The sequence below is a fragment of the Asterias rubens genome, chromosome 17 (assembly GCF_902459465.1).
Source record: "Asterias rubens chromosome 17, eAstRub1.3, whole genome shotgun sequence".
Lineage (NCBI taxonomy): Eukaryota > Metazoa > Echinodermata > Asteroidea > Forcipulatida > Asteriidae > Asterias > Asterias rubens.
This window is the reverse complement of record NC_047078.1, coordinates 8,019,941-8,037,755: the sequence shown is the minus strand read 5'-3', so window position 1 is coordinate 8,037,755 and position 17,815 is coordinate 8,019,941. Positions and strand designations below refer to the sequence as shown.

General features: G+C 39.4%; 1 protein-coding gene across 1 annotated transcript in view; it reads right to left on the bottom strand.

Annotated features, from left to right (window-relative positions):
* The window catches only part of LOC117301759, a 241,232-nt gene that overhangs the window by 52,249 nt on the left and 171,168 nt on the right, over positions 1–17,815 (bottom strand). Inside the window, exons 111-127 of the mRNA XM_033785780.1 lie at positions 16,889–16,987; positions 15,122–15,289; positions 14,535–14,669; positions 13,250–13,348; positions 12,415–12,573; positions 12,085–12,222; positions 11,098–11,196; positions 10,101–10,259; positions 9,338–9,475; positions 8,381–8,479; positions 7,687–7,791; positions 6,825–6,983; positions 5,982–6,122; positions 3,435–3,530; positions 2,709–2,807; positions 1,881–2,039; positions 629–769 (exon numbers count right to left, since the gene is read on the bottom strand). Of these exons, the coding sequence (XP_033641671.1) occupies positions 629–769; positions 1,881–2,039; positions 2,709–2,807; positions 3,435–3,530; positions 5,982–6,122; positions 6,825–6,983; positions 7,687–7,791; positions 8,381–8,479; positions 9,338–9,475; positions 10,101–10,259; positions 11,098–11,196; positions 12,085–12,222; positions 12,415–12,573; positions 13,250–13,348; positions 14,535–14,669; positions 15,122–15,289; positions 16,889–16,987 (2,193 nt within the window). The remainder of the gene's footprint in view (positions 1–628; positions 770–1,880; positions 2,040–2,708; positions 2,808–3,434; positions 3,531–5,981; positions 6,123–6,824; positions 6,984–7,686; positions 7,792–8,380; positions 8,480–9,337; positions 9,476–10,100; positions 10,260–11,097; positions 11,197–12,084; positions 12,223–12,414; positions 12,574–13,249; positions 13,349–14,534; positions 14,670–15,121; positions 15,290–16,888; positions 16,988–17,815) is intronic.

The window sequence follows — 17,815 nt, the reverse complement described above, 5'->3', positions numbered from 1 at the left end:
TTCAAATCTTTGTAGTTACCCCATTCTGCAGCTTGTTATTTTCTGTTAATTGTGTTTATTTCTCATGTTTATTTGTGCTTTTGTTTTGCTTAATTTGTTTAGACCCATTGTTCTTTGTATTTGGTGCTGTTGCCCTGGTTTGCTATAGTCTTTACCAGGACAACAGCACCATAGCACCTAGACATGTAGTATTAAAAGAACACGTTGCCTTGGATCGTTCGAGTTGGTCTTTGAAAAGCATTTGTAACCATTTGTAATAAAATGCATATGGTTAGAAAGATGTTTTAAAAGTAGAATACAATGATCCGTACACATTAGCCTCGTAATTTCGTGGTTTTCCTTTTACTTTGCGAACTAACACGGTCGGCCATTTATGCGTCAAAAATTTGACTCCCATAAAGGCCGACCATGTTTGTCGACGAGGTAGAAGGAAAACCACGCAATTTTGAGTGATACTTGTGTGGATCATTGTATTCTACTTTTAAAATATCTTTCTAATCATATGCATTTTACAACAAATAGTTACAAACGCTTTCCAAAGACCAACTCGACCGATCCAAGGCAACGTGTTCCTTTAAGCGCTGTATAAATTGATATTATTGTTATAATAGTGTAGGAAGGACGTTACCATAGAGAGTGATGATAATGGAGCTGTTAAGCGGCCCGGCAGCGCACGTATAGAGACCAGCGTCTTCCTCTGATAGTAGATTGATCTTAAGACGACTTGATGTTTCATTGATTAACTCGACATACACCCTCTCAACACCATCTGCAATGAAAATCAAATCAGTGGTAAACTATAAGTAGAAACTTTCTTAAAGGGTCTATGTACTTTTTTTTTTCTAACACAAAACACAATGTCCACACATTTAAAGTAAACTTACACAGTTTGAAGATAATGCTGGTAGAAAGCTTCCCTTAAAATATTACTTACTGAGGTGTTGTAGTTTTTGAGAAATGAGTGAAGCAATGTCACAAAAATAATTTTCTTCTCAAGTTTAGCATGTCAAAACGCATTAACGAGTGGTATGTTTTCTCAAAAATACAGCACCTCAGTAAGTAATATTTGAAGGGAAGCTTTCTACTATCATTATCTTCAACCCCTGTAAGTTTAATGTAAATCTGTGGACATTTTGAAAAAAGTACCAGCCGTCGTTTTCACCAAACTCTTCCTAACTTAGGATTAATCTTAGGACTTAGGACGAGTTGAGTTCCGTTTCCAAATACGTAGGAAGCATTGAACCCGTCCTAAGTTAGGACAGGTTACCCGTCCTAACTCGAGTTAGGATTAATCCTACAGTTTCGTGAAATCGGCTGCTGGATCCTTTAAAAACCATCCAGCTGTATTTACCACTGCCTACAAAAAGCCTGCAAGGCAAAACATTGCTAAGCACAGAAAAATAATGCTGAGCAGACACTGGTTACCAGCTATAATTCAACAAAGTTTACATTATTGTGCAACTGGTGCCCCATTCTTTTTTGCTTGGGAAGGAAATTTGCTAGCAGTATCTTCTGCTTAACAGTTTACACAACTGGGTTTGGACTACCTGGTTAAATACCTGGCTGCACTATCTGGTTACTAGCATAGAGTTACATGTATATATACGTGTAAGAAGAGGGCGCACTGGTGGTGTTGCTTGCACAAACGCGACGGGACCGCACCTTGGGAGACACGCGCGCCATTCTCTACGCGCAGTGAATATGAAGAACACGTTGGAATTAACTAGTTACTAACCTGGTACTCCTGGTTGCACAATCCGGTTACTAGGATCTCTCCAGATTAGATCCGATGGTGCACCAGTCCCTTTAGTGAAACTAAACTGGTTATGATCTGGTAACTATTACCCCAGTCCCTTCAGTGAAACTAACTAGTTACTAACCTGGTACTCCTGGTTGCACAATCCGGTTACTAGGATCTCTCCAGATTAGATCCGATGGTGCACCAGTCCCTTCAGTGAAGCACAAGAATGCAGAATTCTCTCCTACGTATGTTATCTGATCTTGTTCTGGTTTGATCTCGATGGACACTGGCAGATATTCTGAGGAATAGAAACAGCAAATCATTCTTTATCACACTACCACTATCTTGGACATGTTCCCTGTTTCCTCTGTAATGAATGCTAACATTCATTTTCGCAAACATGGCACCAGACTATTATGTCGTCCATCCTCACTTTGGTTACAGTGAGTTGGAAGGGAGTAAAAATCAAGATGGCCACACCGTGATAAAGGTCTACTGTACTTCTTAAAGGGAAGCTAGTGGACACTTTTGGTAAACAGTATTGTCCAAGGCCGACACCTCGTGTATCACAACTTATATATAAAATAAGAAACCTGTGAAAATTTAGGCTCAATCGGTCATCGGAGTCGGGAGAAAATAACGGGAAAACCCACCCTTGTTTCCGCACGTTTCGCCTTGTCATGACATGTGTTAACAATAAATCCGTAATTCTCGCTACCGAGAATCGATAATTGTTTTAATGTTTTCTCAAAAAGTAAAGCATTTCATGGAATAATACTTCAAGACAAGCCTTTTACCATTACCTTCTGTAAACCCTGTAAGTTCGTTGTAAATCTGTGAACTTTTTTTTTTTTTTCTGTTCCTAAAGTGTATAATGGCTTTAACCGCTTGACCACGACACTTCCGTTAATTCCAAATTTGATTCTGAGAAGCGTTATTCTTCCTTCATGATTTGAGGGATACTTACGAATATGTTCACAACGTTCTCCTTTAAACCCCCGAGGACAAAGACACATCCTATTCTCACATGCTCCTCCATTCAGACAGGGCGGATCACATTCTGAAACTACAATCATCAAGTATTTTAAGCATTAAAGGCAGTGAACACTATTGGTAATTACTCAAAATAATTATTAGCATAAAACCTTTCTTGGTGACGAGTAATGGGGAGAGGTTGATGGTATAAAACATTGTGAGAAACGGCTCCCTCTGAAGTGCCATAGTTTTCGAGAAAGCAGTAATTGTCAACGAATTTGACTTCAAGACCTCAGATTTAGAACTTGAGGTCTCGAAATCAACTATCTAAACGCAAACAACTTCGTGTGAAAAGGGTGTTTTCTTCTTTCATTATTATCTCGCAACTGTGACGACCGATTGAGCTCAAATTTTCACAGGTTAGTAATTTTATGCATATGTTGAGATTCACCAACTGTGAAGGCTAGTCTTTGACAATTACCAATGGTGTCCACTGCCTTTAACTCCTGTCACATATCAATAGTTTAAGCACAAAACATGCACACAACATGGTAGTGTGGCTGGTAACCTTATACTGTTCAGCATAATTTGGTTGTGCTTATAGCTACATTTTGTGCTTAAGCAGGTCTAAGAATTGGGCCCAGATCAAGGACCAAACTTAATGCATTACTTTTCACACATTCAATAGATCTACTGAAGATGATAAATGCAACCTTACCAGTAATCTGACAATAATTTCCTCTGAATCCGTCTTCACAGAGACACTCTCCATTCAGGCAGTACCCTCTCAAGCATTCTGGTAAACATGGCAAAGCTGCAGCACACAACAAAAATTAATTTAAAAAAATGGGTTATGGGTATTTAAGAACTGACTCTGCGGTAGTGCAGTTAATAACGATCCTATAGGCTTAAGTACATGTAGGGTTATTGGTATTTAAGAACTGACTCTGCGGTAGTGCAGTTAATAACGATCCTATAGGCTTAAGTACATGTAGGGTTATGGGTATTTAAGAACTGACTCTGCGGTAGTGCAGTTAATAACGATCCTATAGGCTTAAGTACATGTAGGGTTATGGGTATTTAAGAACTGACTCTGCGGTAGTGCAGTTAATAACGATCCTATAGGCTTAAGTACATGTAGGGTTATTGGTATTTAAGAACTGACTCTGCGGTAGTGCAGTTAATAACGATCCTATAGGCTTAAGTACATGTAGGGTTATTGGTATTTAAGAACTGACTCTGCGGTAGTGCAGTTAATAACGATCCTATAGGCTTAAGTACATGTAGGGTTATGGGTATTTAAGAACTGACTCTGCGGTAGTGCAGTTAATAACGATCCTATAGGCTTAAGTACATGTAGGGTTATGGGTATTTAAGAACTGACTCTGCGGTAGTGCAGTTAATAACGATCCTATAGGCTTAAGTACATGTAGGGTTATTGGTATTTAAGAACTGACTCTGCGGTAGTGCAGTTAATAACGATCCTATAGGCTTAAGTACATGTAGGGTTATGGGTATTTAAGAACTGACTCTGCGGTAGTGCAGTTAATAACGATCCTATAGGCTTAAGTACATGTAGGGTTATGGGTATTTAAGAACTGACTCTGCGGTAGTGCAGTTAATAACGATCCTATAGGCTTAAGTACATGTAGGGTTATGGGTATTTAAGAACTGACTCTGCGGTAGTGCAGTTAATAACGATCCTATAGGCTTAAGTACATGTAGGGTTATGGGTATTTAAGAACTGACTCTGCGGTAGTGCAGTTAATAACGATCCTATAGGCTTAAGTACATGTAGGGTTATTGGTATTTAAGAACTGACTCTGCGGTAGTGCAGTTAATAACGATCCTATAGGCTTAAGTACATGTAGGGTTATTGGTATTTAAGAACTGACTCTGCGGTAGTGCAGTTAATAACGATCCTATAGGCTTAAGTACATGTAGGGTTATGGGTATTTAAGAACTGACTCTGCGGTAGTGCAGTTAATAACGATCCTATAGGCTTAAGTACATGTAGGGTTATGGGTATTTAAGAACTGACTCTGCGGTAGTGCAGTTAATAACGATCCTATAGGCTTAAGAACATGTAGGGTTATGGGTATTTAAGAACTGACTCTGCGGTAGTGCAGTTAATAACGATCTTATAGGCTTAAGTACATGTAGGGTTATGGGTATTTAAGAACTAACTCTGCGGTAGTGCAGTTAATAACGATCCTATAGGCTTAAGTACATGTAGGGTTATGGGTATTTAAGAACTGACTGCGGTAGTGCAGTTAATAACGATCCTATAGGCTTAAGTACATGTAGGGTTATGGGTATTTAAGAACTGACTCTGCGGTAGTGCAGTTAATAACGATCCTATAGGCTTAAGAACATGTAGGGTTATGGGTATTTAAGAACTGACTCTGCGGTAGTGCAGTTAATAACGATCTTATAGGCTTAAGTACATGTAGGGTTATGGGTATTTAAGAACTAACTCTGCGGTAGTGCAGTTAATAACGATCCTATAGGCTTAAGTACATGTAGGGTTATGGGTATTTAAGAACTGACTCTGCGGTAGTGCAGTTAATAACGATCCTATAGGCTTAAGTACATGTAGGGTTATGGGTATTTAAGAACTGACTCTGCGGTAGTGCAGTTAATAACGATCCTATAGGCTTAAGTACATGTAGGGTTATGGGTATTTAAGAACTAACTCTGCGGTAGTGCAGTTAATAACGATCCTATAGGCTTAAGTACATGTAGGGTTATGGGTATTTAAGAACTGACTCTGCGGTAGTGCAGTTAATAACGATCCTATAGGCTTAAGTACGTGTAGCTATAGTCCCAGCCTATTTTTTATACCTTCCGCCCGGGTAGTTGTTAAAAAGCGGGACAGTTCTTTTCAGAACTGAGATGTCTCCCGAACAATCCGATTACTCCGCAATATCGCAGAGTAGATTATCGGATAGAATAAAGCAAGAGAGTTCTCTAAAGAACAAACTCTACCGGGCGAGTAGATACACACATGGTGTTACCGCAAACCACTACACTAAAATAGCACTGATGTATTATTTTTCATCATTTGCAATTTGTGTTTCCTAAATTGAAATTTATGTTATACAACAAATATTTTCCTCTCAATGCAGACACAGAAAAAGCCCTAATTAATGTTTTCTGAATATTGTGTTGGGTGTTTTTTAAATTTTTTTTACCCATGATAATTTGGTAACAATTTGACCTAACCTAAATGACATACACAAATACCGTTAACCTTTGACCTCACCTTGTACAATAAGAGCTACAGCATTGCGTAGAGGGCCGGCTCGACAGTAGTAAGTATCGTTATCTTCCCAGGTTAAGTTGACTTTAACCAACTGGACTTCATTCGGCGACAGACGACGGATATACTGATGTGGATTACCACCTGACAAAAAAACCAAAACAGTTCAGGTAATAATCAATAATCTATCAATCGTTAAACTGTTAACCAAAACTCTGTCAGAAAATCCAAAATGTTCAGTAAATAATTGTAGAGACATGGGTAGAAGGCAGTTCTCTATGTAAAAAGCATGAGCATTCACCAATTATTAAAAAAGCAAAATCCAAAAGATGACATCTAAAAAATAAGGTGATCTCTCGAGTGATGCTCCCTACAAAATAATATGATATTAATAATAACAAATTCTTATCTGGCGCATTTCACAATAACCGTCTAAATGCGCTTTACATTAATGCCCTGGTCATAGGGCCAATAATATCCCTTAATGTTTCTTAGCTCCCTGGGGAGTATACAGCCCTGAGCTGCCGAGTAAGGCGCTTGTGGCTTTTCATACACAATATCAACCTCTACCCTTCGCAGGCACCCATTTATAAACCCCTGGGTGAAGAGAAGCAATTATAGTAAAAGATCTTGCTCAAGGACACAAGTGTCACGACCGGGATTCGAACCCACACTCTGGTGACTGCACCAGAACTACAGAAATTAAATGTTCTCTCTCTTGCTCAAAGCTAAAATAAAAAAGAGAGCGAGCCTAAAGGTCGCGACCCCAAACTTTTTATTATGCTAATCACACAGATAGGCCCATCTCTTACCAAACTCGTACCATGGCTCCTCCTTAATCCTTACCTTGTTCTAATGTTCGTATAACTTCTCCAGTTCTTGTTAACCATTCTGGGTTGATAGGGGCTTCTGGTCCACTAGTGATGCACATGATGGTTACATTCTCACCCTGGAGTGGTACATCACCTCGACCAAGCTCGATACGTAATGTTGTCTCATCATCAACTACAGAATAGACAAAGATATTATTATATATTTGGTTTGCAGTTACATTAAACCATGGGTGTGTCTACTTGCCAGGTAGAGTTGGTTCTTTAGAGAACCATCTTGCTATACTATATTCTACTACCACGGAGTAGATTTTCATATTTCGGGAGACTTCTCAGTTCTGAAAAGAACTGTCCTGCTTTTTAACTACTATCTGGGTGGAAGGAAGGATAGAAAATCGTCTTGGACTACTACTTTAGACTATACATGTAGGATCGTTATTAACTGCACTATGAAGTGAATTCTTGAAGATAATAAAAATATTATTAAAACATGGATGTGATAGGATGTTGAAAAAACACTGAAAGAAACACGTTGCCTTGGATCGGACGAGTTGGTCTTTGAAATGCGTTTGAAACTGTTTGTTATGAAATTCGTATGGTTAGATAGATAATTTAAAAGTAGAATATAATCATTCACACAACTATCACTCGAAATTGCACGGTTTTCCTCTTACGTCGCGAAGAAACCCGGTTGGCCATTTTGTGGAGTCAAAATTTAGACTCAATAAAACGGCCGACCAAGTTAGTTCGCGACGTAAAAGGAAAACCGTGAAAGGAGGGTAAAAGTTAAAAACGGAGAAATCACATCCCTGCAAAAAGACATTGACTTGCTGTTTAAATACAGAAGCAAGTTGGGGATAGAAACCTTTGTTACTTACTAGAGTGTCGGCAGAAATCTCCCTGGTACAATGAAGTACATGTGCATACTCCATTGGTGCATGTGCCACCATTGTAGCATGGCTGAAGACTGTTGCAACCTTCAGCTAAAAAATAAACAAATCAGGATTAATATTGGTTAAGAACCGGTGTTGAAAGTCCTAAAAAGTAAAGTCTGTCCCAAGCCAATATGGTTCATACATGTACATCAGGCCGGTGTTTATGTCTGGTTTCGTTGGCATTAAAAGACTGAGAAAATATTTCTATTCCCCCTGGACAGGATGCCAGTCCATCGCAGGTTACTCCCCAGCTCGCCATCTTGTAGGGCAAACCGTATGAGCGTAAACGCGTACATCAAAGAAGCACGCAGCACGCAGTGTACCCAGTTTGATTTCTATGGCACAAGCACGCACACATAGACGCACTCGCACACGCTCAAAGACGCCATGTTGTAGGGCAGATATTTGAACGGTGACGCCTATAGGTCATAAGATAGATTAGATTAGATTAGATTTATTTATTTGTCCACTTTAAAAACATAGAAACTTGACATCCACTGGCCAAATACAATAATACACAAACAATATAAAAAGTACATAAATTACAAAATAAGAAATACAAAGTTAGAAATACAAAGCAACAAGAGACAAGAGACAACAGATAAGTGTTGGGTTAGGGATAACTACATGTACGTACCTATAGCTTCACACAGCTCTCCTGTAAATGGCTTCGGGCAATCACACTTCCCATCCCGACATACTCCACCATGCAAACATTTCAAGTCACAAGTTGGCGCTGTAACAACGACACAAGATCAATATTTCATTATATTCAACTAAGCATTAAGAAAAAGAAAATGGCAAAAGGTCGTTTTTTTAACAAGACACCATCTACATGTGTAAACCCCAATCGTCAGAGGTAACCCTATAGGGTACGTTCGATTAGCTTCCCTGGGACGACCCCGATACGTGACGTTTTTTTTTTCCAGGACGAAGTGGGTAATTATCTGAACATGTTCGTCCTGGAAAAAAAAAAACACACACCGGGGTCGACCCGGGGAAGCTAAACGAACGCACCCATAGTACTCAATGATACAAGTTATCACACAAGCACAAGTGGAATACGGAAAAATATAGCGCTTCTGGAGTTGGATGTGGGATACAGACACGATGTATTTTTTTCCGTATTCCACGAGCGCACGTGTGATAACGAATTTATCTTCAATCAAACTTGGCACGCAGTTAGAACACACAAGACGCAGGTAGTGATATGGGCTGTGCAATATGGGTTTTTATCACACTCTTGTTACTATGGATCGACCAATCAGAATCAAGGATTCAAGCCTACTTGAAGATAAACAGTATTATTGGTCAAGTAAAATGCTTCAATTTATACCAGGGTACAATTTCGTTGAGTTGCTAAGCGAAAAATGAGAGGGCCCTGGTCAGCAGCGTAAACTTTTTCAAAGTATTGGCTGGTAACCTGTTTTTGCTAAGCAATGTTTTCCTGTGCTGTGAGCTTTTGTGCTTACAGGCTTTATGAACATGGGCCCTTGTGATTACTTCCCAGCTGTTTTAACTGATCACAAAGAGTTTGCAATCTTGCTTAGCAGCTTCCTTCAAACTCTGTAAATTGGAATTGATTTGAGCTTACCTAATGAGATGTTAAACTCTGCACTGAGTGGTCCAACAGTGCATTTATAAACGCCTTCATCCGATGGTTGGATGCCATTAATAATGACAGCAGTAGTACGAGGGTTGAGGAAATCAGCGTATTTATGCCCAGTACCGCCTGAAAAAAATAAAATAATAATAAGTATATTAAAAATCAGTAACTACATTATTCAATCATGAATAACCCAGTCTAAATCCACTCCATGAAAAGTAGTAAAAAGAAAGGAGGACAGGGAGATGAAGGACCTACAGAAAGAAATCAATAGTGCAGGTAGAGAATTATCTTAAAGAAGTGGAGATGGGAAGGCCACCTAGCAAGGAGGTATGACAACAGGTGGGCATGCAAAACAGCAAACTGGACTCAAAGAAACCGGACAAGAAAAAGAGGGCGACAAAACAGAAGATGGAGCGATGAACTAAGTACATAGGGGCGTTGCTTGGCAATAGGCAGTGCAGGATAGAGTGAGTTGGAGAATTGACGACGAGGCCGTGGATTGAAAAAAGCTAGACAGAAGAAGCATCTACTTTATGGCTGATCCACTGTATAATCTTGACTTATCCAGTCCTAATCCCCTGACTCCTTCCTCTTCAGGACCAGTTCATTCTGTAATCCTGAAATACCCAGTCTTAATCCACTTAATCTTGACTTACCCAGTCCTAATCCCCTGACTCGTACCTCTTCAGGACCAGTCCATTCTGTAATCCTGAAATACCCAGTCTTAATCCACTTAATCTTGACTTACCCAGTCCTAATCCCCTGACTCGTTCTTCCTCAGGACCAGTCCATTCTGGAGTTCCGATTCTGACTGGTCCAACAACGTCACATTCTACGCTGTAACTGTCACCATTCTTGGGTTTATTTGGAGTACTCGGGTTCACATAGATGTGGAAATCAGAATCCACTAAAGAACAAAATGACAGTTAATTTTTTTTAAATTTCTTTTCAATTTGATTTGAAATGATTTATTCATCAGTAAAAAAATGTATTCGTTACCAGAGGTCAAATAAAAACATTTGTACAGATGTACATGTACATGTACACATTACAAAAATTGTAAAAAAAAAAGAGACAACTGTGCTATCCAAACAACATCACTTTTTAGAAAAAGATGTTGAGAAATATTATCGGTGTCAGTATTTCCTTGGAGCCTTTGGCACCTCACAGCAGCCCAGGGCTGTATACTCCCCCAGGGAGCTGGGAAAGACTAGGGAAGGTTATTGGCCCATTGACCAGGGGTCGATTTCACAAAGAGTTAGGACTAGTCCTAAGAGATATACAAATTGCATGGATATAGTCCTAAGTTAGGACGAGTAACTGGTCCTAAATCGAGATAAGACTAGTCTTAACTCTTTGTGAAATCCACACCAGGGCCCAATTTCATAGAGCTGCTTAACAAAAAAATCCTTGCTTAGTAAAATCAGATTACCGGCCAGACTCCACTCAATTGCTAAGCTAAGTGAACAGCAGCTAAGTACTAGTCACAAGCAATGTATATGGCATGAAATTTTGGCCGGTGACATGTGTAAAATAAGCAAGCCGTGCTTAAGCAAATTCTTTGCTTAAGCAGCTCTATGAAATTGGTCCCAGGATGCTAATGTACATGTAAAGGGTGTTGATACATAACTATAAAATGCTCTATGTTTATTATTCTTTGACTTTTACTCAATGTAGGAATAGCTGGGATAGGAAGATTACAACTTGGGCAAACAATGGCAAGTATAGATTTGGTTCAGACTTACATGAATATTGGCAGAACTGTCCGATGAAACGATCTTGACAATCACAGATGCCTCCAACACAGGAACCATTATTCTCACAATCTCGTAAACACTTTGGAACTGAAATACATATATCAATACACTTTGAATATTATGGTTTTTATATAGCACTTTATCACACCCAGCATTTCAACCTGCAAGGTATGTGGAGATATATTTTTGAAGCCTGTGACAGAGAATTCAAACTCTGGTGTTTCTGAACAGCAGAGTGTGGGTTCGAATCCCCAGCCGTGACACTTGTGTCCTTAAGCAAGACACTTAACAATTGCTTCGTCCTTCGGATGGGACGTAAAGCCGTTGGTCCCATGTGTTGTGTAACGCATGTAAAAGAACCCAGTGCTTTTTCCTGGCTGTGGCTGCTGTATGCGCCGTAGCACCTTGTAAAGCCTTATAAGGTGCTCAATAATTGGGTCTCAAAATTCATCACTGCAATTACATATCATTCTGAAAGTTTGTATATACTCAGCGCCTTGAATACCTTGTTTGGTAGATACATGCGCTATATAAGACTTCGATATTATTATTATTATTAGTATTAGTGAGTGAGAGAGTGAGACCTATCCCTATAAAAACACATGTAATGGTTTACAAGGTGCTGTGGTGCACTATGCTGCCAATCAAACCAGATAGCTGTGCTGGGTTCTTTTACATATATTTAACAACACACTGGACCAACAACTTTACGCCCCATCCAAAGGACGAAGCATCCTGGTTAAGTGTCTTGCTACAAGGACAAATTGTCACGACTGGGACTCAAACCCACAGCCTGTGATCAGAAACAACAAAGCTTGAGTTCCGTGTTCTTATCTGAATAATTGTGAAGTTGCTTTTAAGAGATTTTCATGCCGTGTTGTGGCAGACCACAACACGGCATGAAAATCTCTTAAAAGCAACTTCACAATTATTTAAAGTCAGAGAAATGTTAGCTTACATATTGAGTATATTTACCATAAACAGAGAGTACAGTACTAGTCCTCTGAGGCCCAGCTTGGCAAGTATAGATTCCAGAATCTATCTCATTAATATCTTGAATGGTCAGCATTGTAGAGTAACTCGTTATATTATTGGCAAACACACGACTAAACACTGAAATAAAAACATAAAGAAAATACAATAAAAATTAGAAAATCAGATATTTTAGAAACTGCCATTCTGATTCAAATCTGAACTAAACTGTGTTTCTAGTTATCCCTTCAAATGAATGTCAAGTCAAAATTATCGGTTATTTCAAGCAAAAATTAAATAGTTCAAGAAATCCGCTAGCGTCTGGTACCTTACCTTCATCCTTCTCTCCAATAGGTACACCATACTGGTTATACCACCTAGGATACTGACGAGCATGGGCGCCAGATGCCTCACACAGATAAGAAACTTCACCTCCGACCGTTGGATTGAAGGTTGGACCAATGGTGACGTTCAAGCTGAACGGTCTTCCAGCTGTAATAAAAAAGGTAAATACAAGGTCAAATGTCAATACAAGGTCAAGTGGTCTGCTCAGATCAATGGTGAAATTCAAGCTAATGAAAAGGTCAATACAAGGTCGGAGGTCATAACAAGGATATACAGGATTGAAGCTCAGACCAATGGTGACTATCAAGCTTAATGGTCTTCCAGCTGTAATAAAAAGGTCAGTAAGGTCAAAGGTCAATACAAGGTCAAGTGGTATGCTCAGATCAATGATGAAATTCAAGCTAATGAAAAGGTCAATACAAGGTCAAAGGTCAATGCAAGGTCAAACGGTATTGAAGCTTGGACAAATCACGACATTCAAGATATCAAATGGTATAGAGCCATCTGTTTACAATGAGACAGTGAAATATATACAATAGAGCAGTACTGATGATTTCAGATATTGCTACAATCAATAACATTGATTGATTGATTGATAGATAGATAGATAGATAGATAATCAAAGTGGTTAACTAAGAAACTGTCCTCACAGCACAAAGGCTGAGTTACTAGAATTTTACATTAAAAACATTACAAATTGAAACTAAATAAAGGGTGGAAAAAGCCACTCATCACTGAACAAGAAATAAAGGGGTACAATCAAGAAAAAGTAACGAAAGGTCAATCAAAAAACGGAGTCAGAAGACCCAGTGATTGTACTTACCTTCTACCTGACAGTAATCTCCTGAGTAGCCTTCCGGACACAGACAGATTGCATTAATACATGCTCCACCATTCACACAATCTGGTACACAACCTGCCGCTGTTGGCCACAAACACAAAGGTACATACAGACTGTCAGCACAAAAACTTGCTAAGCACAAAAACTTGGTAAGCACAAAAACTAAAAACTTGGTAATCACAAAAACTTGATCAGCACAAAATACTTGCTAAGCACATCTAAATTCAGCCAGAATATCAATCAGTTACAATTCCTGCGAAAGGCACCCCACTCAATTCTTGCTTAGCAAAAGAACTCTCAGGGCCGAATTTTATGGTTCTGCTTAAGCAGAGAATCGGCGCTTACGGAAACAGGGAATTCCTTGTTACGTCAAGCGTACTTCACGGGTTAGCAGGGAATTTTGGCTTCTGTGCTTGAGTACTCCACGTACATGTAACTAGGCATTCTACGCTTACACAGCTAGTGCAGAAATTTGACGCTTGCAAGTAAACAGAGAATGGTGAACGTAAGCGCAGAATTCAGCGGTAAGCAGAGCCATGAAATTGGGTCCAGGTCTTTATATATGGCTTGATATACAATTCCTTCATACGTTAATGCAACTTCCTTAATATCTCACACGGTAACAATTTGCATAATGTTTAGCAAGAGCTTCGTATTTCCACCCTATATACATGTAAGAGTCTTTCTCAAATGCTAAAAAACACATCACACACACGCACATTGTCAGCTCAGATCTACAAGGTCATTCCTTGAAATTTAAAAAATGACAAATGCGTATAAATTTGAAAACAAAAATCAAATCAACAAATATTTTTTTTTTTACCAAGAAAATTAATGTTTCTTTTTGCCAAATAAATAATTTGAAGACCACTCTTGATCAACTAAAGCCATTTACCAGGCACTCCAAAATATGCAAAAGCTATTTGATGAAATACGTACAAATTGCACCTCGTTCTTAAATGTGAAATAAGAACAGAAATATGGAAAAGGAAGGACATTTTGTAGTTGCTGTTCACGGTTAGGTCAAGAGAGGGCGCTGTAACCGGGCACTATTTTTTTCAAAGACGAGTGCCCGCCCGCGAACTACTCCCGCAAAATACACGCGCACGATCACTAGACTATATTACTTCATCCCACGTGACCGTGTTGGCAGCTAACCAGAATACAGAACAAGCAAGACGTGTGTTGTAAACTATTATAGTCTTGAACAGACTACATATACAAGTATATTAGTCAGAGGTACTCAGGGCCTGAGGTGATATTTTACCTGCTACTGTGATAGGGTAGAAGTTGGTAACTGGACCAACTGAACAGCTATACACTCCTTGTTTATCTGGTGTCATGTTTAAGATCGTCAGCTCATTCACTAAGCCATTCACTGAGGTGCTGAACACTTCTTGACCTGGTTGATTGAAGAAAGAAATTCACTTACTTTTTTTTTTTTTTTTTATTTAATTCTTTTTTTAATTTAATTTAATTTTTTATTTTTACATCGACATGTGATGTCTGTGACATTGGAAGATCAGATACTATAAGTTATCCCACAAGCGCAAGTGGAATACGTAAAAATATAGCGCTTCTGCGCCCCATATCCAACGAGGGCAAATGGACGAGTTGGATATGGGAGGCAGACGCACTTTATTTTCCATATTACCACAAGCGTGCGTGTGATAACGTATATATCTTCAAGCAAACTTGGTGCATGACAAAGAACACACAAGACGCAGGTAGTGATATTAGCCGTGCAATATAGGTTTTTATCACCACTCATTTCTGCAAATCTGATTGGCGGATTGGCCAGTACTTGAAGATATAGGCATTGTCAGTATGTCTGGTTAGGGATTTTCTTATTACCTGATGATTCTGTTCTTACAACGTTGCCTAGTTGGTCTCTCCATACTGGATCCATATAAATCTCATTAGCCTGGACTTCACATCGGTACGTTACATTCTCTCCTTGGTTTGGTTCTCGATCCAAGTCTGGGGTAATGATTAGTGTTAATCCATCTCCAGACAAGTCCACTGTAAACAAAAACAAAAACAATAAGAAAATGGAATTAGCTGTTTGCAAACAACTTACCAACCAAATGGACCGATGGTATAAATGCCAAAAATACTGCCAGCCATTCACGCGAGGCACTCATTGTTCCATAGATATACAAAAAAAAAACTTGCCAGTCTAATGATGACGATAGGCCTAGTAGAAAATATCCCTTGAACTATTGTCTGAAACATCATAATTGATGAGTAAATAAAACTAATTTAGTTTATCGCTCAAAAAAAAATAAATAAAATAAAAAAATGGCCTGGGAATGGCCTGACGTTTTGACCCTAGCAGAGTCTTTCTCGAAAGCTAAATGACAACACAAAAACATGAACAGGTAACTAAGTGTAACATATACGCAGTGAAGTAGAAATACATGAATGGAGTTAGAAAGCATACATAAAATAGCAATGTGTAAACAATGATTAGGGAGACAAACGGTAGGGGGTTGAAGGGTAGGGGCTGGTTTAAGATGGAAACACAAAATACAATAATGTTACAAGAACCTAGAAACAAACTCATGTACATGGGGGACCAGGTTAGCTTAGTGGTTTCTTTCCCTGCCTGTGACCTCTTTGGACCTGGGTTTGAATCCCACCTCAGACAGGAGCCTTGCATGTGGATTTGGTTTTCAGTCCATGCTGATTGCGTGGGTTTTCCCCCCATTGGGGTTTTCTTCCACAGATATAATTTGTAGAGAATGGTGGCGATCTTGAGAACAAGTCGCTCATGGACTGGGAGCCAGTGGAGTTGGTGAAGAAGTGGGGTAGGGTGGTTGATGTTAAATAAGGTTTAGCTGTTGTGTTAATAATAACAATAATAATATACAAAAATAACATGATTTGAGTGTGACTAGTCGATATTAGCTCCCCATAGTATTGGAAGTTGACAAACTATATGTAGTTCCCGAGGCGAAGCTGAGAGAACTAGTTTGCAAACTTCCAATACAAAGGGGAGCTCATATTGACTAGTTACCCAAAATAAAACCATGTTATATTTGTTTGACTGTACTTCATACATATTCAGTTACCGACGGCAGAAAATGACAGCTGTGAAATAAAATGCACATGTAAGTTTGCTCATGTGTTGGATGTTGCTAGAGAGAGCGCTGTTCGTGCGTATGTACAAAACAGTACCGCAATCGTGAAACGCATAACAAGTAGACTATCGGCCCGGGCTGACCGGTCGCACAAGGTAAATGCGCATGACAAGTAGAATAGCGCCGGGGCTGCCCGGGCGCTATTCTACTTGTCATGTGCATTTACCGTGTGCGTGATTACACACGTGCCAATAGGAGACTTTCCAACGCTAGGCGGCAGCAGACATACCGGGTAAATTTCCATTGTTTACGTAGTTCTGAACATGCGCATAATTCTGAGAACAATGGATTTACCCGGTAAGTCTGCTGCCCTCTATCGTCCCAGAAAGTCTCCCATTGGTAAATAGCAAAAATAGCACGTGGCACGTGATGATGAAAGGACCAGTTAGAACTCGACTCTCGGTCATGAATATGTACATGTCATGGTATAGTAATAATAATAATACTACTACTCGGTCCTCTGTGATGTTATATTTACCTGGTATGTTACATGACTCTCCTGCATAACCCGATACACATCGGCATTCTCCATCCATGCAGACTCCACCATTCAAACAGGGCTCAGGACAACTATCTCCTACAATTAACAAAGTCAACAAGAAAATCCAATCTCATTTATCTCTCTTAGCATGGATAAATTGGATAGTCTTCAATTGGAGACTTTGGAAAGCTAGGAGCAAGTTAAGAGTGTGCACAATGGTTAACTAAATGTTGACCATTTGCACTCGAACCCAGGCTGGTCGACCATTGGTTGACTACTGTGGTCGACCATTTTGAACCAGCCTCGAGCCCATGGTTTCTTCACTGGGCTCAACAGCATGTTCTGTTCTAACATGTGTAAAGCGCAGAGGGGAACCAGTAACACTAAAGCGAAAAGGCGGAAGGTTGACTAGACTTCTAAACGAGTCGTGCGAGTGAGTGCGTCACTGCGCATGTCTGTTGCTGGTCAGTAGTCAACCACGATAGACTAAATGTGCCCACTTGAACTTGCTCTAGGTTGTAGCAGAGTTACCAGGTAAATTTTCATTACACGCGCACATTACCAAGAACAATGGATTTACCTGGTAAGTGTCTGCTGCTTACTATGTCCCCAAAAGTCTCCCATGGTAATTTCAATCAATAACTCACGTCACTTCAAAATCACATTTCAAAGCGACTTTTCTGAAAATCTCGATGACCCAATAATCACTATACCTGTAAAGTAGCTTGGAGTAGGATTATTAATTCAAGCTCACATTTTCACGTACAAAGAACAGCTATCGTCCAATCATTTGCCTCGTTTGACCCAAGTGAGGGCACTTTTTGGGCTTTGTACATAACGTCATATGAAAATGTCCTTAAGTAGTATTGGCTCTGAAAAGAACCAGTGGTTGACAACTCATTGTTTCGATCAGTATGCTCTGAT